Below are 27,983 nucleotides of genomic sequence, written 5' to 3' on the forward strand. Positions count from 1 at the left end.
AGCAGACGTAATGCTTATTGAAGGTGTTCTTCAAAATAACAGATGACAAAAATATAATCTGTGCCACTAAATATTTGTTTTTCTGAACAAAAATAGATATAATACTTGATTATATAAATCCTGATGATCACGTAATTATCATTCATTTGCTCTTGGAAACACACTTAAACATCCAGTCACACTTACTAACCACCCTATAAGGAGTCCGAAAATAACCTCTGACATTTTTAAAAGCTAAGAAGACACTTTTTGACAAACTGTATAGTATAGGAAGACACAAACACTCTACTCTTAAAATGACTTAAAATTGAAACTAGATACTTTAGGTGATTTATGGCTTGTGCTGTATTTAAATATCATATACCGTCCCCTTCCCCAGTCATTTATATTGTGGTGTTTGGCACTTGGAAGTCCTGCCATTAGCCCAAATGAACACTATGACATTTTCCGCTTTCATAGACCCCAGATGCATGATCACCTATCCGGCCTTCACCAAGGTTAGCTGAAATTAAGAGAGAGGAGATTGAGGTCATTCAGTACCATAAAAAATTACATAAATAAAATGCTGGCAGACATGTCAAATCCCATTCTCTATACAGCCAAACCAGCTAAACCAAACCATTCTGCCTTTCATACACACATACAAACATGCCCACTCGTATACTGTAAGTGCATCAAACATGCTGGCAAATTCAAAACGTGTTGTATAGTCCCTCACAGTGTGAAATTTTAATATCATTTAAAAAAAAGCAAAACCGGTTTTAAGCCACAGCTTAACACTCACAGATGTTAACACTGGTCACCCCTCAAAAAACTCAAGTCTTCAGAAGTCTAAAACATCGTCATCATCCAATTCAACCTCAAGAGCCCAACCCCAGTCCTTCAGGCCCATTTCAAGCAATCTGCAACAAAGAGGAGTCTTTTGGACTCATGTACAAATGCCATTGACAAAGTCTAAAAAATAAAAGTTATAAAGTTTAGTTTAAAAGTACACTGGTAAATACAGGTTCACATAAAAAAAGAAAAAAAAATATATATGTATATATACACACAGTGCTTAGCATAAATGAGTACACCAATAAGCTGCAGATTTGCTTCAGTACTGACTAAACTAATGTATATGCACAAGTATAATATTGGAAAGCATCCTATAGAAAATATTAATTTAAATGAGAGATTTGTGAGGGGTGTACTCATGCATATATATTGAGCACTGTATATTTAAAACTACACTTACACAAGATACGTGATGAGGACAAATGCTATCCTTTATTTACAGATAACTTTCTTTTTTATTTGATTTTACACCAGTAGATATTTGCTAGAGAAGCCCTCATGATGATATTATTGCTTTTTCATTATTGGAACATTTCATTTTTGGAAAACAGCTGTTTATTTTTTTAAGCTCTACATGATGTGATGGAGACACCCACTGCTCTTTATTTACAAAGATTTCAATTAAAATGTCACTAAAATGACCATGGCAGAGATGTCATGAAAAAAAAACTTGGGGAAAAAACACAAAAGATACATTTTTCTTTTTTTGGCCACAAAATAAAAAAAAGATTGGTAATGTTATCAGAGTTTAAGTTAAATTTTAGACATGAAGACCACTATGAGTAACCCGTTTACTGGGTTGAAAATAGTATAAAATAAAATAAAATATTCACAGCTTAGATAGGATTAGATGGCAATATTATGGAATTAAAAGAGTGAGCCTGCATTGTTAGTGGAGTGTTTTTTAGTACTGAGGATTCAGATGCAAACAGAGAAGAGAACAAGCAGCCAAACATGTTGAAGATGAGCAGAAAAGAGATGCAGTGCACGGTACTTACTGTCCACACATTTACACGAGTAGGGAAGGTGAAAGGTCAGTGAAGAATGATACGGAGCATTGGGCCAGGGCTACAAAAGGTTAGCGGTATCATTGTAAGCTATTGAGATCTTCACAGCCAAGTCTACATACATGACACTACACTATGTTTACCTCAATTAAAAGCAGTAGTTCACCCAAAAATGAAAATGCCAAATTGATTTGCTGACTTTCTTTATGTTTAGTGAGGTATTTGTTTTTCAAAGTGACCACAACTCCTTGCACAACATTACAGTGAGCAGTCTATACAAGTACATTTTTGGATGAATTTTTCTTTTATTTTGAGATATGTATCTATATATGAGCAATTAATCAGAACAACAACAATAGCAGTGCAGTGATACACTTTTTAGTTTAAAGCTGAGCAGAACAGTTCAGACAGAAGTGTATGCAGGAAGGTAAAAAAGATTTATTTTTCAGAAAGTGACTTTACATGAATTGGCATGAATTAGGCATTTAATTTTTCATGGAAGAGCTTTGTCTAATAAAATAAAATAAAATAAAATAAAATAAAGTGTTTTAACTATTAGCACAAATGTATTATTACAGAATTAAGAAAATGAAACATGATTTTATTTATATTTGCTTGTAGTTTTTTTTAATTTTTTAGCATTAACAAAAATAGAATGTTATCAATTAATGATAATTATTTTTATATTTAACAAAACTAATGCTTATTTCAGTGGTTAATCAGAAGGTTTTTTTGCATCATTTTTGCAATTGGTTAAAATGCTGAGTTATGCAAATTCTAACTAATAAAGCACGATAAACATTCAAATGTTTTGAACCGTTAAATTATAATTCTTTTTCATTACTATTGTAGAACTACAAATAAACATGTTTTGGAATGAAAATGAATATATTTGGCACACAAAATGAGGTAATGGCTAAGAGCTGAATGGGAAATGATGAATAAATCAAGCTATTTCTCTTTTTTATCCAATAAAACATCAAGTGTTAGTAAAAGAAGATTTCAAACATTGCTTTAGATGAAGTCTTGTTACTCTATCCTACAATTCTACTATATTTCACTATAACCTAAAGGCCCCAGTATACATCAACATAAATTGATGTTGTCATTTTGAGCAAAAGTTTGCATCCGCTGGTAAACACCTTTAAACGGTCATTACCTGGTCCCATTTTACGTAGGTGTGGCTTTAGAGCTTCGCCTTTTTTAACAGGTTAATCTTCTCCAGCGCATTTGTTCTGCTAAGTCTATTGAGGCCAATACAATCCAACACATTCAAAATAAAGGTTCGAAAAAGTTTTGCACTAAAAAGTAACCATTGTTGGTTCCCCAAAGAACCTTTTAATTCAAATAACGCTTTTTTCTCAGCGAGAATTCAAGATATTCAATGATATTTAAGATTATCAATGTATTTTTTCACTGTAATGAAACCTTTATGGAATGGATATTTAAAGCTGTTCATGGAACCATCTATGCCAATATAGAAGCTTTATTTTTAAGACTAAGAGCTGCTTTACAGTGGAAGGGTAATTTATTAAGAAAAGATTTTATCATGTTTGATACTTAAAAAGCTTAATACTTGGTGTATTTGATTAAACTGCTATAAACATGATGGGACTCCACATGACTGGATTGCTGAAAACTGCTGTTTTGTCACCAGTCATTTTTGTTTACGTTTATTTAGTTGTTACTGTAGGAAAAAATTGCACAGCACATATTTACATATTCATCTAAACATCACTGAGGCGTGTTGATGATGTCAAGATGTTCACAAACACTAAACCACCACTCTGGAATTTCAAACTTGTTTTTTCTTCCTAACGAGGAACAAAACATTCTTTATATCTGGGCATTAAAGGTATAGTTTCTTCAAAAATGTAAATTCTGTCAAAATCAGTTTTTAATCTCTATCAGTATCTTTCTTCTAATGAACACAAAAAAAGGTATTTTGAAGAATGTACCCATTTACTAACAAAGTATTTGTTTTTCCCTACTGTGTCTGCCAATGGCTACCAATTTACAGCATTCTTCAAAATATCTTCTTTTGTGTTGAACAGAAGAGAGACACATGTTTGGAATAAGTTGAGGGTGAGTGAAAGCGTCTCCTCCTCACCTGTTCTTGCTGGAGGGCTGCTGTCGTGTAGAGTGCACTTTGACGGCTGCTCGGTGTGAAAGTCTGGGTGAAGACTGAGCAAGTCGAGGCGACGGCTGAGGGGAAAGGGTAGTGGGTGTTGCCTCTGAGGGCGCAGCGGATATGGCTATGCTGGAAGAGTGGGCGATGGAGGGTTTACACGGAACCCTCTTGAGCAGCCGACTGACCCACTTCTTCTGCTCCTCTGTGGAGTTTGCCAGCAGCAGCATCTCTTTTGCTGTGGACATGTCGTAATTCACTGGAGGACAAACACCAAAAAACAGATTCTTTTCAGAGTTCAAAACTCCATGTGTTAAAATGCATTTTCAAAAGCTTCGGTTTATATCAACAATTTTATAACAAGCAATTTTTAGCAAGCAATTAAACCGGTCTAAAATGACAGTAAATACATTAAAATGTTACAAGAATCTAAATCCAGTAAAATTCAGCTCTATTTAATGTCTTTTAAAAAAAGTTTCCACTGGAATATTTAGCACCACAACTGTTTTCAGCATTGATAATAAGATATTTCATGAACATCATAGTAGTATATTAATTTATGAAGTATAAAATGTAAATATATAATGAAGGATCGAGCAACATTGAAAAAAACAAATGCTGACAATTCAGCTTTGACATCACAGAAGTAAATTAACATTAACACAAATAAAAAAAACATTCAAATATTTTAAAATATCATTGGCTGAAATATGCCACAATTTTTTGATGTTAATACATTTTGGATCAAATACTTGCAGTCTTGTTTAACATGAAAACTTTTTTTTTCCATGTAGTAATAAAATATATCAATACAAATATATGATTTATTATTTTATATGCGGTTCTGATACGTTTTAAATTTGAAAGCAAACTACCAATTTGTAAAAAAAGAAGCAATTCACATTATTATGTGTATAAATAGAATTTGATAATATACATGCAGCCTTGCTAACGTCAAACTTAAAATAACAGTGGATTAAAAGTAGAATATTTCAGTTATGACTAACATCCATAAATACACGCTTACAGTGCTCAGCATATACGAGTACACCCCCCCTCCCCCTTTCCTATGGGATGCTTTACAATATTATATTTGTGCATATACATTAGTTTAATCAGCACTAAAGCCAAATCTGGAGCTTTTCTAACAAAATAAAACAAAATTCTATTCTATTTTAGGGAAAAATATAAAATACTAATTTTCAAAAATAGCAAACATCAAGACAAACAAAAAATATATGCAATTCTGTTGAAATGTCGTAGCTTGTAATTGTCATAAAATGTTGTAGATTTTTTTGCAGTATTTTGCATGAATTTAAAATTATCTTTTCATTTCTAAAGATGTTCTGTGACTAAAATATTATTTTATTAAATATATCTTTTTAATAAATCTGTTTTGTTTAAATGCACCAATATATATATATTACCCATATTCACTGAGAAATGGAAAAAAATATTAACTTTAGGTCTATAATTAGTTTATATGAACTTTTATTTATATATAAAAATAAATATTTCTTACATTTATATTTATTTGTTTATTATTAACATATTTATTTATGAAATTATATTTTTCCTTGCCTCCAGACAAATATTTTAACAATCTAAGTTTAATCAGCTACAGTACAGTAAAATGAGTTTGTTGTGTCTTTCTGAGTGTGATCTCCTGACCTCTACATGGAGCGAGGACCTCTTCTTTGCGATCGATGTGGTCTTTATGGCACTTGACTCTACAGCGTCTGCACTCGAGAGTCGGCGGAGGTCTGAAGACGTGCCATAGGGGTCGTGGACAGTTCACCGAACTGTCAGTTCGGTGACAGTTGTTTTTGTCAGTTTGACAGTTGTTTTTGTCAGTTTGACAAAAGCTCAAAATGATCCAGATTTATCCACAATTAAAGCTGACAGGTGCTAACATTGTCTTAACTGATGTTCAACACACACAAATCTGTTCATTTTTTTAAAGTGCTCCAGGGTGTCTTGAACCTTTAAAAACCAATTAATACATACATTAGAAAAGATTTTTATCATTAATATATGATCAAATCTAAAATTTTATGCAGTTCATACATTTTACTTTTAACACTGTACACAAACATCGATTTCAGCAGCATTCATTTAAAATAAAATCTTTTGTAACATTAGAAACGTCTTTAAAATGGCAAATCATATAATGTGTGCTTGAAGTATTTTCAAACAAACAAAAACAAAATTCTGAACAACTAAATCACAGGAATCTAATCGATTTTCAAATATATTCACATAGAAAAAAAGGATCTAAATACTAATTCCTAGTATAACTGTTTTTATTCTATTGTGCCAATTTGAGCCAACTAGTACCAATTGAGCATTATGTCAATGCCTCAGACTGGTTTCCTGAACATGACAATGAGGTCACTGTACTCAAATGGCCTCCAATAGTGGACCTTTGGGATATGATGGAAAGGGAGATTCACATCATGAATGTGCAGCTGACAAATCTGCAGCAACTTAGTGATTCTATCATGTTAATATGGACCAAAATCTCTAAGGAATATTTCCAGTACCTTGTTGAATCTGTGCCGCGAAGAATTAAGGCAGTTCGGAAGGCAAAAGGAAGTATGATACTATTAAGGTGTACCTAATAAAGTGGCCAGTGAATATATAGTGTATTATGTGACTAAATAGTTTTGGATTTATGTTTTTTCCCTCTAATTACCATTTTGCTTTTTTCATTATTTCCATCTCAGGTTTGTTTAAAGTTTGTTTTATTCCCATTATTAAAGTCAAAATACTTATATGATGCAAAAAACACAATTTACACACACACACACACACACACACATACACAAACACATATATATGGATGGTATTACTACAAACCATCTGAATAAATAAACCATTGTGTATTGTATTTTTATTTATTATTCTTAATAGTTTTTTCCCATTATCTTTTAATAATCATATCAGTTTTCTTATTTGCGTACTTATTAAAACTAAGTGTGTGTAGGTATATATTCTATATATGTATTACAAAATCCCTTTAAGATTGTACTCATTGTTTATGTATTCTGCAATACTTTGGCAATACTTAACAGCTTTGACTAGCTCTTTTGATTTGAAGTTATTTAAAATAAATAATGATTTCAATAAGGAAATGTATTTAATGTGATTTTATTGTAGTAAAAAGTTACCTTTCTCTGTCTGCACCATAACAAAAGCCCTCATTATTTCAGCGTTTCTGCAGGTTTCATCAAGTCAAATTTAAGACTTTTTAAGATCATTTTAAGACCATTATGAATGAAATTTTAGATCATACATGTCTAAACACTAATGGTTTTTGGTTAATGGCCCGGTTGGAGCAATGAAATTGAAAAAGGAACACATGTAGTTATTTCTTTACCACATATTTTAATGAGTCAAAACAAGAAAACTCTAGTTTGCATCTGATCCAGTTACTATGACCATTTATGTGAAGCTGCTTTGACACAATCTACATTGTAAAAGCGCTATACAAATAAAGCTGAATTGAATTGAATAGTTGTGTAGATTTTTTTCAACATGCCTCTTTTTTAATTACAAGTTTAACATTGTTTAAAGTATATTTATTATGAAGAAAACTACACAAAAAAATGCAAAAATATATATTGTTAGCATTTGGTCCAAATTGATTGAGTATAACTCTTATTCTAACGCGCTTCTGTTATAAACCCTTAAGTTTCATGCCTATTTATAAACTTTATGTTGTCCACTCACACTTTTTTATGTAAATAATTTGATTGTAAATGGAAGATTATGTAAAAGGATATAAAAATGATCAATTATTACACTAATACACTATTCCTAAAAGTTTAGCATGTTTAGCATTATCTGCAGTTTAAAAAAAACATTCTGGCTATACTTTAGTAAATAAAGTTATTTTGTATTTCATTTTTTGATCACTCAGTGTTACCAACTCAACTATTTTTGATTCACATTTTGAATATATGTTGCCTGTGCTTTTGCACATATTTGTTCTGCCTCTTACGGCCTGAATCTGAATTATTTTCTTGATTTTCATTTGTTAAACTATATTTCCTGTTCAAAGGTAATTATTTACATTTAGTTTTGATTTTTGTTTTCCTGCGAGTTGATGTTGCACTCCTACACTAATGACTATATTATTTAATTCTTATGGAATGGCATGTATATTTGCAGCATGTCTTGGTGGATGGATCACATTGAAGCGGAATACTTTAACATAATTTATTAGATATTATTTCAGTCAATATATGTCAGTTTTGTGGTTTGAGTTTCACCTCACAGGTTTCATTTGTTGTGCTTCTTTGTCTACAGTTACATCAATTTCTAACTGATTATCTATTTAAGACAGCTTTTGTCCCTTAGATCGATTTATTTAGCTATTTTTTCATTTATTTTATGTCATTTGCACATTTGCAGTCATTTGAGTTTAAAAGAAAACATTTCTTAGTCTTATGTCTTGTTACCATAGTGACATGTTCTGAGAATAGAACGCATTCCAAAAGTGTACTTGAAGCCCTGCATCATCGGAGAATATCTTGTGGGTTTGTTGAAGTGGAGTAGTACAGGTGTGCTTTTGGCTGTTAAGTGTTAAAAAACTTGCGTTCCGAGTGTTTTGAGACTGTCTCAGCGATTGAACATCTTCCGTTTGAGTGATTCACGGTGCAAGACCGAAATCCTCATCCTATTCCAGCTAGCAAACCCCAAGTTTTTGAGTGGTTACAGGTGAAAGACTGAAACCCTGTACCGATTATATGATGGTTGAACAGATTTCTGATCTCCCCACAACATCAGCTGCTAAAATGGAGGAAGACGAAGTTCCCGAACCCTGCAAGATCTCCAAGAGCCAGAAACAAGTGAAGCAGCTCAAAGAAAGGCCAAGAAATGGCACTAATAGTGAGTCTTATTTACATTGTGCTATCCAATATCCAGTGTTTTCCTGACATAATAATATACTTACTATTAAAAATAATGTTTGTACAGGATAATAGACAGCTGGTTAAACTGCTGGCTATCATTGCATTCACGTGCATCTTAATGCAACATTTTGGGTAAAATGATAATGTATTTCATTTTCAGCTTTTCTGATACAACTTTAGTCTAAAATCCTTTAGTAAAATGAGATATGCACACAAACTTTTCATTTTCAACCGACAGCCCCGATGGCTTTCGGTGAACTGTCTTTCCATTACAAAATCACCACATTTAAGATCTGTTCTCTTTAAAAATATGTGATCTTCACTGACTAATATATATTTGATATAAAGTGGGTCTCAGACCGGACAAGAATCACTGCATTAAATGACATTTAAAATAAACATGAAAATTTATTTTAGCTCAGTATTTTAAATGGAGTTTCTGCGCTAGCCTGCTGGTACTGACGGTGCTAGCGGTTCCATACAATAGACTATTGTCTCGTTTTATGCTTGAACAACTAAATGAATGCTTGGATTAATTTAACTGATTGTAATTTAATTACATTACGATGTTTATGCTGTAAAAGCAACCTTATAAAATGTTAAATAATCACTGAAACCTTTCATCAGAAATTTACTGTTGGCTGAAAAACTCTAGCTGTGCAAAATAACCCAGTATTCAGTTTTCTATTTTAAAAAAGTGCACTGAACATGTAGTTTTTATATTGTTTGGTGCATTGATCATTTGTGTAAGCAGTTTTATATAACATGAAAATAATAAAATATTATAGTCAAATACAATAAATAATAATAAAATACAAAAGTGTAGCAAATCCATGGTAAACTTGTGGTAACCTTGGTTTAGCTACAATAACTTTTTTAAATGGTTATATATTGGAGTTTTTGTTTTTGGTGATTTTTCATTTTAAATTTCTCTCAAATTACTGTGGACAAGTGTGTAAAGATGTGCAATCATTTCTCTTTTAACAGATGAGAAGGAGAAAGTGAAAGAAAAGAGAAAGAAGAGCAAGGTTGCTTCTTTCATCAGAGCTGCTCTACGATGGTTCTGCTTCTGTCCTCGTAATGAGCCGTTCACACTTTCCTCATCTGATGGTAAATGATGGTTTTTGCATCTCAATATTTTCTAGTGTATAATGTCATTAATAAACTGTATTTTTACTCCCCTTTATCTGGAGTTTAACGTCTCCTTGAAAATGACTTTGTACTATGTGCAAACTGCAATCATTTGTCTTAACAGATTCTGAACATGAGATCTATGAAAAGATGATTGTGGAAGAGGAAGAAGTGAAGGAGATAATGCAGGAGGAGGTGGTGGAGAAGAAAGAGGAGGTGATGGAAGAGGAGGAGGTGGTGGACAAAGAGAAAGATAACACAAAGCAAGAGAAGACAAATGAGGAAGAGGAGGAGAAAAGTGGAGAGGAGAAGGTGGTGGAGAAAAAAGAAGAAGGGAAGGAGATAATGCAGAATGAGATTGTGGTGGAGAAGAAGGAGCAGATGATGAAAAAGAAGAAGGTGGTGGTAATGGTGGTGGTGGTGGAGATGGTGGAGAAAAATAAACAAATAAAGAAAGATACCAGCACCCAACTAACAGAGGAGGAGAAGGTGGTGGAGAAAAAGGAAGAAGAGAAAGAGATAATGCAGAAGGAAGAGTTTGTGGGGAAGGAGGAGGAGGTGATGAAAGAGGAGGAGGAGGTGATGAAAGAGGAGAAGGTGGTGGTGGAGAAAAAGAAAAGAAAGAAAGATACCAGCACCCGACTGTCAGAGGAGGAGTTCTGGAGAAGGAAAATGGAGGAGGAGAAGTTGGTGGAGAAAAAGGAGCAAGAGAAAGAGATAATGCAGAAGGAAGAGGTGGTGGAGAAGGAGGTGATGAAAGAGGAGGAGGAGGTGATGAAAGAGGAGAAGGTGGTGGTGGAGAAAAAGAAAAGAAAAGATACCAGCACCGAACTGTCAGAGAAGGAGCTCTGGAGAAGGAAAATGGAGGAGGAGAAGTTGGTGGAGAAAAAGGAGCAAGAGAAAGAGATAATGCAGAAGGAAGAGGTGGTGGAGAAGGAGAAGGAGGTGATGAAAGAGGAGGAGAAGGTGATGAAAGAGGAGAAGGTGGTGGTGGAGAAAAAGAAAAGAAAAGATACCAGCACCCGACTGTCAGAGAAGGAGCTCTGGAGAAGGAAAATTATCGCCAGAAGGCTATCTGCGGCAAAGTTTCTGTTTGAGCAAATAAAGGAGGAGGAGGAGGACAAGATGAAAGCTCAGGAGGAGAACAATGAGGAGAAAATAAAATACATTGGAAAGGAGGAGGAGGAGGAGGAGAAGCTGAAGAAAAGGAGAAGGAGGAGGCGGCCAAGAAAAAACTGCATGTTGGAAAAAGTGGAGGAGATGGAAGGAAAGGAAAGTGAGGAGGTGGAGAATCACATTGAGGAGAAAGAGCAAATGAATGACATTGAAAAGGAGGAGGAGGAGGAGGAGGTGGTGAAGAAAAGGAGAAGGAGGAGGCGGCCAAGAAAAAGTAACAGTATGAACGAGGAAGACAAGTAGAGGAGTAGAGACATACTGTATGTGAAGGAGGAGGGTGAACAACATTGTACAACATCAATAAAAATGTGTTTTGTACAATACTGTATGTGCTGTGTGTTGTGTTCATCTGCTTAATTCTCTGTTTCAAAAGTATTGAATTTTGTTTGTTTAAAGAAAATGTTGATTTATATTTAGATTAAACATAAATGTAAACATATATATGTAACAAAATTGTTTTGTATAGTTTAGTTTCTATGTATGTGTGTATCACATATACAAAACAAATATATATAATACACACACATATATAATGTCAGACTTATATTTTGCATGTGATTAATCTGCCCAGCACTAATACAGTAAACCTACAGATCCTGGAGTCTGACCTTTAAGATTTATATTGCTTCCATAGAAACCACTTACAAATCCATGAAAAATCTCATCACATCTTCAAACGATGAAAATCCATTAATAATCTATTCAATTAGACTTCTATCTAATTCTAACTTAATGAACTCTTAGTTTACTTTACCATCAAGACTAAAGACTTTTAGTGCAGGTCTCTAGTCGCTCCGTTTCTATTACCCTACAGTTGCACAAACTGAAATTATGAATTGAAAATATGTCCATTGGAAATGTTTAATTAGCAAAAACTGCCACTCTCACACAAACAAAACACACACACACACACACACACACACACACACACACACACACACACACACACACACACACACACACACACACACACACACACACACACACACACACACACACACACACACACACACACACACACACTGGCAAGAGGTGGTTTTTCAGGCAATTCAAAAAGCTATTTATCCGCTAAAGAATAGAAAAAAAAAGTTAGCTGCACTGTAAAAAATGTAATGACAAAAAGTCAAGACAACAAATATTTTGATGTTACTTTAACATCTTTTAATATAATAACATTTTTAAAGTTGTACCAAGTTTAACTTAATATTTGTAATCTATTATGTATTTACCATTAAAGAAAAAAAATCTTATTGACCATAAACCTTAAAAATAGGGAACATTTCATATAATAACACTGATAAATCGTTTTTTTTTCACTAATAAAACTATTTATTTATGTTTTAGGTATCTGTAGTAATCAGGCTAAGATTATATTAAATTGTTATATTTTGTCAAATATTCACATTATTTACTATTTCAATCAATCAGAACACTACATAGTGTAAACAACAACAACACTGGGTTGTACAAAACTGTGGGTCAATTATACAGGGCGGCAAAATTATGAGAAAAAATCATTGAATATCTTGAATGGTTTAATAAAGATTATTTATTTTTTATAGCCAACATTTGTGTTTGGGGAAATGGATCATCATATTCTGGCTACAGAGGCAAAATATGTTTTTCCATCACATTAGCTGAGAATAAACTGAGCAAAAACTGCACATTTTTCTCACTGAAGCTGCTAAATTAATCTCCTTTATTTCTGTGCCTTGTAATTTATGGCAAGAAAACTCCTAGCCACTGTGGCTGGTGATCAAAAAAGCTAATGTCAAACCCAGGTTATAAACTCCAAACTAGGAAAGAAATCTCATCGTGTGTGTAATAAATTGTCCTGAAAATTTGCTTTTTTTTACAGTAAAGTTAATTTCAAATTGAAAAAAATACATGTTACCAGCCAACCTCTAAAAACAAACAAGAAAGGGTATATTAAGAGACGAAGAGTCTGAACTTGAAAAAAACTCAAATCAAATCTTTACTTTTCTCAGTCTCACCTGCTACTCAGAAAGGCACAGATGAGGTCTTTGGCATCCTTTGACATTTCAATATCATCTGGGAAAGTTAAGCTGTTCTTGTGATCCATGATCTTTCCATATGTGCCCACCAGAGACTCAGAATGAAATGGAGTGACGCCTGCTCAGAGTGACAGACGAATAAATAAATTTAATGATCAGAACACTGAACTAAAATTACAAGAGATGAAGCTGACACTACTCACCCACTAGAAGCTCATAAATAAAAACACCAACAGACCACCAGTCACACTCGCGACCGTAATAACCAGTCCCTCCTTGAGACATTAAAACCTCTGGAGAAATGTAATCAGGTGTCCCAACAGCAGCGTCACAGCTTACCAAACCAGTCTAAACACACATGTAGAGACATGGATATAAACATTACTGGCTGAGTTAATGTAGCTGAAATACAAGTATGTTTAAAATTTCAATTATTTACACAATTCATTTTCATTCAATTCAAGGACTGCACTGTACAATCTAGACACAAGATGGCAGCACTGACATCTATCATCACCGAATGGAGGACTTCTGTAACCTACGTTAATGATTGTTTAAACAAATCTGCTGCAATGTGTGAGGTGATAATTGTAAATCTCCACACTACAAAATCTAAAAGAAACTCTCTAATTCTCGGTCATGTACAGTACATGTAAACACACCAACTACTGGTGTATGATATTTATCGTTTTATATAAAAATGTAATTGTATTGTGAGCTGGCATTGCAGAGAGCTTCATTCAATTGAGAAAAACAAACAAAATTTAAAATGTGTAGGATTTTGTGAAATAATACAAGCAAGTTAACACAATCAGGCTTTCCCGAACATCCATTAAAACACAATAAAGCGAGTTCTGTTCAACAGATCAACAGAAAATACCAAACAAAGCTGAAGCAGTAAATGTGCATCTTAGAGCAAGAGTTTGTGTGTGCGTGTGTGTGTTGAACTTCAATCTGTTTTAAATAAATCATCAACAAAGACAGTCACTAATTGCTTCGTTTCTAAATGAGTCAGCCATTTTGAATCAATTGTTTGAATAAATGTTCATTGAATCACTTATCAAAACAGAATAAATTCAAAATCCCACACTTCCCTTGTATACAGTTTATGAAAAACAGCATGTGACCTTGTACATTCGAATTAGTAGTAGAAATTAAGACGCAAGGGGCAACACTGTGGCTCAGTGGTTAGCACTGTCGCCTCACAGTAACAAGGTCGCTGGTTCGAGCCCGGCTGTGCCAGTTGGAATTTCACTGTGGAGTTTGTTTATTCTCCCCATGTCCAAACACATGCATTACAGGTGAATTGAATAAATCAAATTGGCCATAGTGGCCATAGTGTATGTTTGAAGGAGTCTGTATAAGTTTTTCCCAGTAGTGGGTTGAAGTTGGAAGGGCATTCGCTGTGTAAAACATATGCTGGATAAGTTGGCAGTTCATTTCGCTGTGGCGACCCCTGACTAATAAAGGGACTAAGCCAAAGGAAAATGATTGAATGAATCAGGAGGCAAAAAGTACCAGAATTATCAATTACTGAAGTGTGGAATTAATTCATTTACTATCCTATGAGGCCTGATGACGACAGGTCAACATGACAGTGACAACAACGTCAATGCAGTAGCCTGAATTTCATTCTCACTTCCTCTATTCTATTTTAATTTGTCAAGACACAACATAGAACTAAAATGAAGTACCGATTTAGATAGCAGCCTACTATTTTTGATAAGGAGAAAGAGACTTGCTGTCACCTACAGTAGTGGTGTCACCTAGTGGTCATATCTATTAATCCATGTCAGGCCTAAACTAGCCAAGGTATCAGCACAAAAGCACACTAAGCAAAATATTGTTCAATTAGATTATTAAAAAAAAGGAGAGAAACATTTTTGTTAGAATTAAACCCCCTTAAAAGACACTTCAAATGCACTTATCACACACCGAGTCCATCTTCGTACATGTGCCAAAGTCTGCGAGTTTGAGGTGTCCATTGCGGTCCAGCAGCATGTTGTCTGGTTTGATGTCTCTGTGGATGAAGCCCAGAGAATGGATGGCGTCGAGTGCCAGCACCACTTCTGCCGTATAGAATTGAGCCCATTCCTCTGGGATGTCATAGTTGCTGGTCAGAGTCACCAGATCTCCACCTGGCATGAACTCCATCACCAAATAAAGGTACTTTTCATCTTGGAATGCACAGCACAGCTATGTGGACAGAGAGATAGAGTGGTGAACAGAGAAGTCACAATATATTTCAGTAATCAATACCAGTGAAATTTAACAATACTTAATTTTAGTTGCAGCAACCCAGCTAAATTAAATAATAAGCAATGTGATATTGAACACAGACTTTATTTAATCGTTTAAATATTTATTTCATAATTTGAATACTGTTATTAAAGAACTTTTAATGCTATCAATTACAGAATGTAAATAATAAAGTTAAAATATAAAAAAATTATAAATGGAATATTAAATGACATTTTAAGTATGAACATATACATACACAAAAACAGTTGTGTCAAGCAATTAATCATAACTAATCAAACCCAAAATTAAAATTTGCATCTTCATAACATGTACATCATTATTTATATTTATTTATAATTTGATGTAGATATAAATATTTCATATAAAGATATAAATGAACATTTTCTCAAATATATACATTTCTTAGTGTCCGTATATACTGTACGCTAAATGATAAATATATACACTCCACAAAAATATATTATGTAAATACAAACTTAATTTTTTATGTGATTAAGCATTTGACAGCACTAATAAAATACAACTAGCAACAAGTTATTGCTATTTAAATGATGTTATACTTAAAATCAAGTTTAACTTTCTTTATTTTGGTTAGTTAACATCAACATTACAGCAGCAGAAATATTAGGCTTCAAGGTCTAATGAACTGGTCTGTATTTTTTGTCGTCCTTATTTACACGAGTACATAACTGACTGACAACAACATGGGCTGGTGCATCCTGTGAAATACAAGTGTTGAAAAACAGCCAGTCAAGAATATTTTCTCAGTCAGGTTTACATTTTACTATTTATACTATTTTATACGATTTAAGTGAAGTACTAGTAGTTTTAGTCATTTAACATTATTATTTTTTAATCTTTTACCGGCCCATGCCTAATCCCAAACCAGGGTTTTTTTTAAAGTACAAATTATTGTTCCAAGGCTGCGTTTAATGGGTAGTACGGTGTATATTTTGCCAAATTAAATGTCAAAGGAGAATTTCACATTAAGCTCTATTTTAGGATCACAGTGCAACCCCAAAAATAAATTAATTTAGTTCAAAAATAGGTCATAGGTTTAAAATAATCAAATTTTTCAACAGGGTGTGTCTTTACAGTAAATGACATTGACCAGAGTTTAGTGTCCTCTGCTGACCAAAATCAGACATTCTTTAAATTTATTTTCATTTACAACGTTAATACTGTCACCATCCTCCAAACTTGATGTGATCAAGTCAGGACCTTTCTTTTCTTAATAGGTGTGTGAATTCCATTAACATTCCAAGTACAGACCTTCAAATTTACCATTTTAAGTATATATTAAACATAATGTGACCCCCATTTGTATAGATAAGGTTGCATGAATATCGTACGAAAAGAAAGGAAAAAATAAAATAAAAAAGAAGGGAAAAAAGAAAGAAAATGAAAAAAATGGGGAGATAAAAAAAAGGATTCATCCAAGTATACAACAAACGCAAAACTGGAACAATAGAACAGTCATTAAACATCAAAAATATTTCACACCAGCTCTCGTTGTGATGTTTTATAAACAAATTTCGGGAGGAGCATGCGCAGAAGTTTCAGTATCAAATACGTCATTGACAATTATTCCATCATCAAATCAGTTCTTGAGCAACCCCTATATATACCAAAGCTGTCTTCCCTGCAGCATCTCACGACTTTAGCATTGGCACATCCAATCGCTGTAGCCTTGTCCAAACAGCAAATTTCCATGAGGATGACACGGCTCCTCTTGCAAACTCCAAGCCGACGTCCAGCGCATCAGCACTCGGCAGAGCATATCAACAGAGTCCGCGGTCTTAACTTAGGCCTGCCACGCCGCCGCTCTTCCAGACACCGGCAACAAACCTGAGCCGCTCCCCAGTTGGAAACCACCGGCCCAGATCAAGCGAGTGCCAGGCCACCGCTCTACAGGTGAAGCATCACCATCGGCCAATTCGCTATGACAGCGTGAGCACGTCTCCGCTACGGCCTCATCCACCCCCCACGCACGGAACATTTCCACATTTCCACAGTGCCCGCAATGCCTGCTCTTGGCGCGCCAAATTAGGAATAACAAGCCTGTCCGCTCGTGAGTGTGACGTCACGCGAAGCGGCTTCCGGGTCCAAGCGCTCTATTCAACTGCATGGGGAGACCCATGGAATGGTAATTATAACGTTTACAAAGCGGTTTATTACTTTCGGAAATCATGATGACAATATATATGTCTATGCCTCATACATGACGCAAGTGATTAATTTTTATAAATTGTTAAAATTTTTGGTATTTGTTACACAGCAAGCCCAAAATGGTTGTGTACAACATGACTTTGTATAAATCTAACTTATTGTGTAATATGTTTAAAATTGATCATAAACAAATAATTTCTCAACTTACTGCATGGGGAGACTCATGAAATGTTAATTATAATGTTTACAAAGCGATTTATTACTTTCGAAATCACTATCACAATACATACGTCCACACAGAAAGTGTGCAGAAGTGATAAATTTTTATAATTTGTTATGTTTTTGGTATTTGTTATGCAGCCAAGCCATGGTTACGTACACTGATTTTGTATCAAATTAACTTTATTGTGTGATAAGAATTTAAAGTGATCATAAAAGATTAAATTTCTCAACTTAAATAGGTGGCGGCTTGGACCCGGAAACAGTATTACATACATCACCAACAGGTCACCACTTAACAAGCGGACTCTTCCTTCATGCCGCTTGCAGATTAACCAGGTTTGTTCAGGCTCTGATGCAAGTTCCAGCGTGAGGCTGCCTCCGCTGATGTCACTAACCCTGGCATCCCCTTCTCTCTTCTCTTTTCCTTCCACCTGTGATCCTAGGGCCATCAGTAGCGTGAGCATGCCTCCGCAATCGGCTCTAGCCCCCAACTTTCTTCAGGCCCCGACGCAAGTTCCAGCGTGAGGCCGCCTCCGCTGATGTCACTAGCGCCGGTAGCTTTCCTCTCTTCTCTTTTCCTTCCACCTGTGATCCTAGAGTCATCAATAGCGCGAGCATGCCTCGGCAAACGGCTCTAGTCCCCAATTTTCTGTCAGGCCCCGACGTAAGTTCCAGCATGAGGCCGCCTCCGCTGATGTCACTAGCGCCGGTAGCTTTCCTCTCTTCTCTTTTCCTCCCACCTGTGATCCTAGGGCCATCAGTAGCGCGAGCATGCCTCCGCAAACGGCTCTAGTCCCCAATTTTCTGTCAGGCCCCGACGTAAGTGCCAGCGTGAGGCTGCCTCCGCTGACGTCACTAACGCCGGCAACCCCTCTTCTCTTTTCCTCCCACCTGTGATCCTAGGGCCATCAGTAGCGCGAGCATGCCTCCGCAAACGACTCTAGTCCCTAACTTTCTGTCAGGCCCCGACGTAAGTTCCAGCGTGAGGCCGCCTCCGCTGTTGTCACTAACGCCGGCAGCCCCTCCACTCTTCTCTTTCGCTTCCACCTGTGATCCTGAGCCACGCATAGACTATATTCCTTAGATTCATCGTCTAGGTACTTAACATGTATTAACTTAAATACGTTATTAAAGTTTACATAGACAACACGCATATATAAAATAAATTGCTTAAATTTGATAAATAATTATGAACTAATAATAACACCAAGCGATATGCAACGTCAGCTCAGAAATCATCCAGAATCCAGTGACTAGCTTACCCCATCTAATTTCACAGCGATTCAAGTCCTAATTGCACTCAATATAAACCATAGAACTCCATTCAAACTTTCGGCTACTACTCAATGCTCCTCGCACTACCTTAAAGGGCCATGAAACCCCCTTGTTTCAGCAGGGTGTTTTCACACCTCTACTTTGGAAAAAGTCAGAAAAGTGGGCGTGTCCAGCTCTGTTTAGGGGGGAGTGTCGGAGGAAGAAAAGTGGGATGGTGTGGGAGTGTCTATTTGGGCACGCGCGAGTTTCAGAGTCAAAATATACACATACACACACACACACACACACACACACACACACACACGCACAGACAGGAGAAAGTGATGGTGTTTAACCTACATGGACATCTGTAGTCTAATTATAAATTTCCCAGAAACTTAGATGTGTTATTCCGGTCACTAAATGCGGTAAAAACCCTACACGAGGTTAAAGTTTGGTTGTGGTGCTAACGTGTTTACACTCTGTGCAATAGTTTGTTAGATACGACCAAACTGAATAAACAAAGAGCACTGGTCGCTCACTTACCAAATCTGTAGAGACAGGACAATCACCAGCAACTAGAGCCGCGTCTTTATGAAGAGAATACTACAAACGAATCCGGATCTCAGCGTTTGCAGATGAGAACAGCACTCAGGTAAACAATAATCCTCCTTAGACACGTAAGTTATTGTTGTCGAGCGTCGCGTACACTGTTAATCCACACGTGACTCTGAGCTCTCACAGAGAGAAAATGAAAACGAAACTTAACTGCAGCAAACTATAAAAGCAACACTTCACGCTTGTTTTGCCAACACAACGTGGCGTCTCTGTCCTGAAAACACGGTGACAGTAATGAATATTAATGAAGTTGCACAATAGAGCGCGCTGATTGGTTTGAACCAAGCCTTACTCATGCATTAATGCATCACACTGTAAGACGTAATAAGACACACTCTGGCACAGACGCCCAGTCTGCACGCTGGAATACACGCTATTATGTCATGACCGTGACGCTGCTTCAAAAATTCGTTTCAAACCGGAAGTACGAATTTGCTTGAAATAACGCAAAAACAACCAATTTACACTTTTTAGTGAAATATAGGTGTCTTAATAGTGTTTTTAGCAGTGTGGGACACATATACGACTGTCAACAGCTCAAAAAATGTGTGTTGGTGTTTCGTGACCCTTTAAGTTCCTCTAATACTATCAATTACGTTTTTCACAGAAATGAAACTGAAAAGTCAGTGAAAATGCGCCATCATTGCCCCCCTTTTACTATTTCAACCCCTAAACCTTTCCTAATCCTGGTCATTAACCCCTTCAAGGAGTTCTATTATAAGGTTGCTGCTGCACAGCGACCACTCTCACTGGGGACGTACACCCTATTACGTACTGCTGCAAGCACAGTGGCTGCTTCCACTTTAGACACACGCCTTATTACGCTCCACTGCAAGCGCAGTGACTGCTTCTACGATAGACGTACACATTATTATTATTACACACCACTGCTAGCGCAGTGACCGCTCTCACTGGAGACGCACACCTTATTTATCACGCACCACTGCAAGCGCAGTTACTGCTCCTACAGGAGTCACACACCCTATTTTGTATTATTGCAAGTGCAGTGACTGCCCCTACAGGAGTCGCACACCTTATCATTTCGTATAATTGCAAGCGCTGTGACTGCTCCTACAGGAGTTGCACACCTTATCTTTTTGTACCATTGCAAGCGTAGTCACCGCTCCTACCGGAGTCACACTCCTTATCATTATGCACTACTGCAAGCGCAGTGACCGACTCTACAGGAGATGCACACTTTATTACATACTACTGCTACTGCAGTGACCTCTCCTACAAGAGACGCACACCTGATTACACACTGCTGCTAGGGCATTGACTACTCATACGGGAGACACACACCCTATTATTTTGCACCACCGCAAGCGCAGTGACTGCTCCTATGGGAGAAGCATACCTTACTATTATGTGCCACTGCAAGTGCAGTAACAGCTCCCCCTGAAGACGTACACCTCATCACGCGCCACTGCTAGTGCAGCGACCGCTCCCATAGGGGAAGCCCACTTTATTATTATGCACCACTACAAGTGTAGTGATAGCTCCCACTGGAGACATACACCTAATTATGCACCACTGCAAGTGACCGCTCCTACGGGAGGCGTACACCTCATAATTATGCACCACTGCAAGCGCAGTGACTGCTCCTACGGGAGACGTACACCTTATAATTATGCACCACTGCAAGCACCGTGACTGCTCCTACGGGAGACGCACACCTTATTACACACTGTCGCTAGGGCAGCGACCACTCATACCTCATACAGGAGACACACACCTTATTATTATGCACCACTGTTAGTACAGTGACCGCTCCAACGGGAGACGTACACCTTATAATTATGCACCACTGCAAGTGCAGTGACTACTCTTACGGGAGACGCACACCTTATTACACACTGCCGCTAGGGCAGCGACCACTCATACCTCATACAGGAGACACACATCTTATTATTATGCACCACTGTTAGTACAGTGACCGCTCCTACGGGAGACGTACACCTTATAATTATGCACCACTGCAAGCGCAGTGACCGCTCCTACGGGAGGCGTACACCTCATAATTATGCACCACTGCAAGCGCAGTGACTGCTCCTACGGGAGACGCACACCTTATTACACACTGCCGCTAGGGCAGTGACCGCTCATACCTCATACAGGAGATACACACCTTATTTTTATGCACCACTGCAAGCGCAGTGACCGCTCCTATGGGAGACGTACACCCCATAATTATGCACCACTGCAAGTGCAGTGACTGCTCCTACGGGAGACGCACACCTTATTACACACTGCCGCTAGGGCAGTGACCACTCATACCTCATACAGGAGATACACACCCTATTATCATGCACCACTGTTAGTACAGTGACCGCTCCTATGGGAGACATACACCTCATAATTATGCACCACTGCAAGTGCAGTGACTGCTCCTACGGGAGTATCGAATACGTCATTGACAATTATCCCATCATCAAATCAGTTCTTGAGCAACCCCTATATATACCAAAGCTGTCTTACCTGCAGCATCTCACGACTTTAGCATCCCTCCACCACCCCGTCACCTCACCTCTTGCATTACATTCCCGGGGGGAGCAATCTGGGGCCGGGCTAGATACTTTGCTCGAATCCCAACTCCTCTTTGTTTCCTGATAAGGGGAATAACTCGAGTTGGGGTGTCTCCTCGAGCTCAGAGCCCTCCCTCTGACAGCACGCCAAATATGCTTTATACTTAAATGAATGCAAGTGTGAACTCGTGAAATGAGAGTAACTGTGAATTAGAGGCCCCTTAACGACAAAAGGAACTACTAAGAAAACTCCTACCTAAATATCAAGCGGTAGTGCCGCTATAAACATCAGCATGGTTTAATAAACCGAACAGAACACCTTATTGGCCAATATTTCTCAAATACCCAGTTAAATTCACAATGTCTGCCTTCACGTTAATGTGTGCGTGTCTGAGAGACCTGTGGTATGAGTTGGGCGACTATCACGCAAGTGGTCTCCCATCAGGTGATTCAGGTACTATCGGTAGACGTTGCATTCAACGAGTCTAGAAATGCCACAACAGCAGCTGGGTCATGAAACATCTTCACTGAGCCACGAAAGTTTACCTTGAGGAGGGCAGGGTAAATTTGCCTGTATTCCGCGCCTATGGACTTCAGGCGTTTCTTGACTTCGTCGAACATCCTGCGTTTACGGAGAACGGACGCGGAGAAATCCTGAAAAATCATCACTGTGCTGTCTCCAAATTTTAAAGGAGAACCTCTGGATCCCAGCTCCCGCGAAGCATTTAACACACGTTGTATGTCTTGGAAATTGTGAAATCTTACCAGGATAGGACGTGGTCGTTGTGAGCGAGGGACCGGTGCGCTTGTAAGGCTTGAAACTTACGCTGCTATTCTGAACCAATAATCGGAAAACAGAAAGCAATTGAAGGATGGCGTGTTTAAATCCATATTTATCTGACTCCATTGTAATTAATCTGACTCCATTAAAGTTGTTATCATCATTGATAAAGAGAAAGAATCTCTACGTCTTAAAGCAGGCAAAGTTGTTTATTAAGTTACATGTTTAAATATACAGACATTAGAATGAAACAAACTAACATACTGTATAAAGAAATAAGCTGTAACATATGCACTGCTGAGCAACAAAGACAGTGAAACTGCCTTTGTTAGCTTATGAGGCTACGCACTGGTGTGTGGGAGATGCAGAGTAAAAGCCATTCTCCCAGATCAACAGTTACCTTTCCCTATTATACCCTGAGCAAAGCATTGTCAAACATGAGTGAAAACCAACCCCCAAAACCAGCTGAACATGAGAACAAAGTTGAGGAGATGAAGTGGGGGAGAAGAACATTAACATACTCTCCTCAGGCCATGACCCAACAGTAGTAAATATATTGTACATTGAAATACAATTAATCAATGTCTCTGTTGATTTCATCACTACAACACTGAAGTCATAAACTGTCAAATGACACCAAACATGACAAAGATATCAGAAGAACACAAGCAGATGAATTGTGTATGGTGAAGAGCACATGGTTACTGTAAGCAAATGGCAGAGATGTGTATCGGAGCTGTGAGGAACTCTGCCTCACCAGGAGGACCCATCCCATGCTTGGAATGTCTCAGTAGTCCTTCATTAGCATAGAAGGAAAAATATATAATATTTTCTCAGCTTACAGTCCCCTCTCAGGTTCATTGGACCTCAGAAATTATAAAAGGTCCACATGTGACCTCAAATTAAAGCTGAGAAGAGTAATCCAGTGTCTCCTTTGGCAGAGCAGTGCAGACTGATGATGATCATTGTCAATGACGCTCAGAAGATATGCACACAGAACACCTTTTCCTGTCAGGTGTATGCATAGTCAGATGATCAAATGGGGACACTTGTCAGGAATTCTTGTCTGGATCCTAATGTCCATTTCACAAGATGTATGTCCGTCTCTGGCTTAGCAAGCCAAGTAATCTCTGTTATCTGTGGGATTTAGTATATCTTGTGGAGGGCTTCTTCAATTCTCAAGTGTTTGTGTTCCACACTGAAGCTGCCTTTACCTTTATGCACAGAAAATGATTTGCAAAGGAGAGCAACCCATGAAAACTGAAAGAGGCATTCATTGACGATGTATAACTGGTGACAGAACAGCAAAAGAATGACCATGGCAATGAGAAGAAAAAACATATCTGCAAAAATGGCATTTGTCATAGAGGTTATATGGCAATATAAGCATGTAGTAGTTCAAATATCAGCATTTCAAATGAAAACTCAATGTCCAAAGACAAAATAAATGACATATAATGTAATGTTTGCTCAGAATATAATGAAGGGAAAGTAACAACATGATAGGGATTATAATCTTTCTGGTGTTTAGGAAGAAAGCAAATAAAAATAAAATAAAAACAATTTGGTTGATTATGAAGTGGCCAAATTAAATCGGTTCATGTTAAAAAGATAAAGTATATGCTTTGATATACAGGATTTAAGAGTAACTGAAAAAGTTGTGAAAAACAAGACAAATAAATGAGACCTTTGAAAAGATTGAAATACTGTAATATATGTTGATTCCAAACCCCTATCTGATAGTAGGAGCAACAACAATATAAATGAATATGGTGTAAAAACAAAAAATGGGACTTTTAATGTTTCTGGAAAAATTTACGTGTCTTTGGAAAAAGTCCACCAGTAATGAATTCAAACCCCTCTCTGATAGTAGGAGCATCATCTAAAAAACATAAGACACCGTTAATGTTTCTGAAAATATTTGTCTTTATCAAAAGTTTGGTTGATTTCAGGACTTGCTTTTATAGTAAGAGCATAATATAATTAATGTGATCAAATTCAGAAATTTCAAAAAATTGCCTTTGTGATGACTTAACTGTAAAAATAAAAAGGGATCTAAAAAGGTTAAAATGTCTCAAATGGAAATATCATGAAAGTCCATTCAGTTATTGAAAACAAAAATTGCTGTGAGAAAGCATAAAAAAGATTTAAAAAGGTAAAAAGCAAAATGGTTTAGGTGAACAAAAAATGAATGGAAATTTTCCTTATTGGAAAGCACACCGCTGACGTATAGCTTTCCAATATGAAAATATTTAATTAAAAAGAAGAGTTTAATTTGACTATGCGTAGAGAGACAAATGGTATGGTTTATGTGATTGTATTTAACTGTGTGAATGTGTTGGTGTGACCATGCTCCGACCAAAGGTAACAAAAGTTACTATTGACAATTGTGATGCAAATTTGGTCCTGTTGTTTTAACAGGAAGCCCTTGAAATGTAAGATGGGGTTGTGATCAGGCTCAAAGATCCACACCTTGGTTTGTTATTAGAGCATGGTAAAAAGGACAAGTGCATTGATACCGAATCCTGCTGGAAGGAAAGCATTTTCATGTTAATGCAATTGCGAATAACACTGTAGCCAGGTGGCAAGTTTTGTGCTCCTGTTTTATGGTTCAGCTGCAGCTATATGGAAAATAGCAGAGCGGTCCACTTATAGGAGACAATCAAATCCAACATTAACACAGTTCACTAGATATTGTTTAACAATTCTAGTAGTCTATGTATACATGTAGTAGTACAAACAACTATTGTGTGTTTATGAGGAAGGCTGCATGTTTAACACAATCACAGGTTTGAAAATGCAAAAAGGATCAGTGCAGTCAGGGTGTAATATTATTAGGTTATTTCTATTGAGCTGTTAGCCCACTAGCAAATGACGCTAATAGCTGGAGACCTTGCATAGCCATATTTGTCAACTCAGTTATAGTTTTACTTGAAGTTGAATTTTGGCTGCTTCTAGAGTGTTGTTCTGTGTCCTTAGATTGAGACTGTCTACGTCTCAGGAAATAGGGCGGAGGTCTGCCTCTGTTCAGAGACCAACACTTCTGTTCAGTGTGGCCCATTTTTAAACAGGAACAACAGAATCGATCTTGTTTCTTGCAAGGTATTTTGCTAGATTGGCTAATAGCTTTAACATCTTCATGACACCCTGATGCTGCTAATTCACTACGCATTTGTCTGCGTGACTCGACCTTTGTTCCCCAGTTCACAATGTCTTCAAAAGTGTTTTGTGGTGGACTAGCACCAGCCATGAGCGCTTTCTGAATGTGGGGCCCTGCATGTTCAACCAGTAATCCCAAAAGAGTTGGATTGTTGCGTATAACATTGTCTATGCCAGAATATTCTTCAAAAAGTTCAAACAAATTTTCGGCATATGTCTCAAACGATTCTGCAATATTCTGTTTCCGGTTGTAAATCAACTCCCATTCAGCAGGGCTTTTACCACGCAGGTCACAAAGGCAGAGTTTTAGTCTGTTCAAGATCTCACTCTCAGACTCATTGGGGTGTATTGGCTGTATAATTGTGCCTTCAATTAAGACTTGTGGGGCCTTATAGATTAGAACATTTGGAATTGAGGTTAAAACAATTTGCCAAATGTCTTTTGGTTTGAGTTGAAATGCATATTTGTGTCTAACAACTCGCCTCCACCATGGTTGGAAGGGCCCTTTAAGAGGGAATGGTCCAATCTCTGCTTTAAATGAGTTGCATTCATGTACTGTTAAAGCACGTTGAATGCTTGTCTCTGTGCCGTTTGGGTGTTTCATAACCTTTAAAGCTGAAACAGGCACCTTTTGCAGAGATGTGTCATCAGCTTCTTCTGATTCCGAAGTCATAAGCTTGTTAGCTTTTGTGTTCCTGACAGGCATTAGTTTTTGCACAATCAATTTGTTTTTCAAATCTTCAATTATGTCCATGTATTTCTCACATCTTTTAGCCAATGCTAATTGATCTTCTAGTAGTTTGTCTAGCTGTGATTGTAGATGTTTAATTTTTTCTTGTGACTTTTGTGCTTCAGAATCTGCTGTGACCAATTGTTCAGTTTTATCCTTTAAATTTGCAAACACCTTTATAAGGTTATTGCGTATGCTAGAGGCATTCAGGTAATTTAAAGCCTCAATGATTTCTTTGTGTTTACATTTCTTTTGTTTGATGCCCACTGTTTTCCACCATATGGAAATGTCCTCACTAGTAGCTTCCAAATCGAGGCCTTTTCTAGTGAGTTTGTACAGTAGAGGCTCAACATTTTCAGTCCATAATGTAAACAGATCATATTCGTTATAAGTACTCCACTCCATATTGGAGGACATTTACTTGGATTTCACAGTGAGATGATTACTTGGATTATTCTGTTACTTCTAATTCCTGTTTCATACAATTCATGCAAATGGAGACTTTCCCTACCAAGCCATGAAGCAATGAAAACAGACTTACCCACTCTGTGGTTAGAAGTTCAGCTTTAATCCACTCAGAAGATTTCTCATTCTGATGACCATCGTGTGTCCAAGAGTAAAATAATCCATTTCCAGGATAAGCAAAGTAGATGTTGATACAAAAAGTATCTTGCGATTTAAACTTGGCAAAATTATATCACGTCGGGTTTGCCAAATTGTAAGGCTTGAAACTTACGCTGCTATTCTGAACCAATAATCGGAAAACAGAAAGCAGTTGAAGGATGGCGTGTTTAAATCCATGTTTATCTGACTCCATTGTAATTAATCTGACTCCATTAAAGTTGTTATCATCATTGATAAAGAGAAATAATCTCTATGTCTTAAAGCAGGCAAAGTTGTTTATTAAGTTACATGTTTAAATATACAGACATTAGAATGAAACAAACTAACATACTGTATAAAGAAATTAGCTGTAACATATGCACTGCTGAGCAACAAAGACAGTGAAACTGCCTTTGTTAGCATATGAGGCTACGCACTGGTGTGTGGGAG

The 27,983-nt window shown here is 36.9% G+C and overlaps 2 protein-coding genes across 7 annotated transcripts; one reads left to right on the plus strand and one right to left on the minus strand.

Moving 5' to 3' along the window:
- Window positions 1-3,954: 3,954 nt before the first annotated feature.
- Window positions 3,955-17,526, minus strand: LOC141379343 (rho-associated protein kinase 1-like). 4 transcript variants are annotated; one of them, XR_012395891.1, is made up of 6 exons: window positions 17,101-17,526; window positions 15,146-15,406; window positions 13,414-13,558; window positions 13,190-13,328; window positions 5,644-5,955; window positions 3,955-4,231 (listed from the first exon to the last, which is right to left on the minus strand). XR_012395891.1 is itself a non-coding variant. In XM_073933448.1 (5 exons), exons 2-5 carry the CDS (start codon window positions 15,362-15,364, stop codon window positions 4,129-4,131), a joined length of 606 nt encoding a protein of 201 aa, XP_073789549.1. In that variant the 5' UTR covers window positions 15,365-15,406; window positions 17,101-17,526; the 3' UTR covers window positions 3,955-4,128. The 4 variants fall into 4 exon arrangements, 2 of the variants coding, with proteins under 2 accessions (XP_073789549.1, XP_073789548.1); XR_012395890.1 differs by having other exon boundaries at window positions 16,976-17,526; XM_073933448.1 differs by lacking the exon at window positions 5,644-5,955.
- Window positions 6,775-11,518, plus strand: LOC110438164 (uncharacterized). 3 transcript variants are annotated; one of them, XM_073933410.1, is made up of 3 exons: window positions 6,775-8,865; window positions 9,876-9,998; window positions 10,144-11,518. In XM_073933410.1, exons 1-3 carry the CDS (start codon window positions 8,724-8,726, stop codon window positions 11,436-11,438), a joined length of 1,560 nt encoding a protein of 519 aa, XP_073789511.1. In that variant the 5' UTR covers window positions 6,775-8,723; the 3' UTR covers window positions 11,439-11,518. The 3 variants fall into 3 exon arrangements, with proteins under 3 accessions (XP_073789511.1, XP_073789512.1, XP_073789513.1); XM_073933412.1 differs by having other exon boundaries at window positions 8,510-8,865; window positions 8,953-9,998; XM_073933411.1 differs by lacking the exon at window positions 9,876-9,998 and having other exon boundaries at window positions 7,120-8,865.
- Window positions 17,527-27,983: the final 10,457 nt, after the last annotated feature.

This window comes from Danio rerio, chromosome 20 (genome assembly GCF_049306965.1).
Source record: "Danio rerio strain Tuebingen ecotype United States chromosome 20, GRCz12tu, whole genome shotgun sequence".
NCBI classification, from domain to species: Eukaryota; Metazoa; Chordata; class Actinopteri; order Cypriniformes; family Danionidae; genus Danio; species Danio rerio.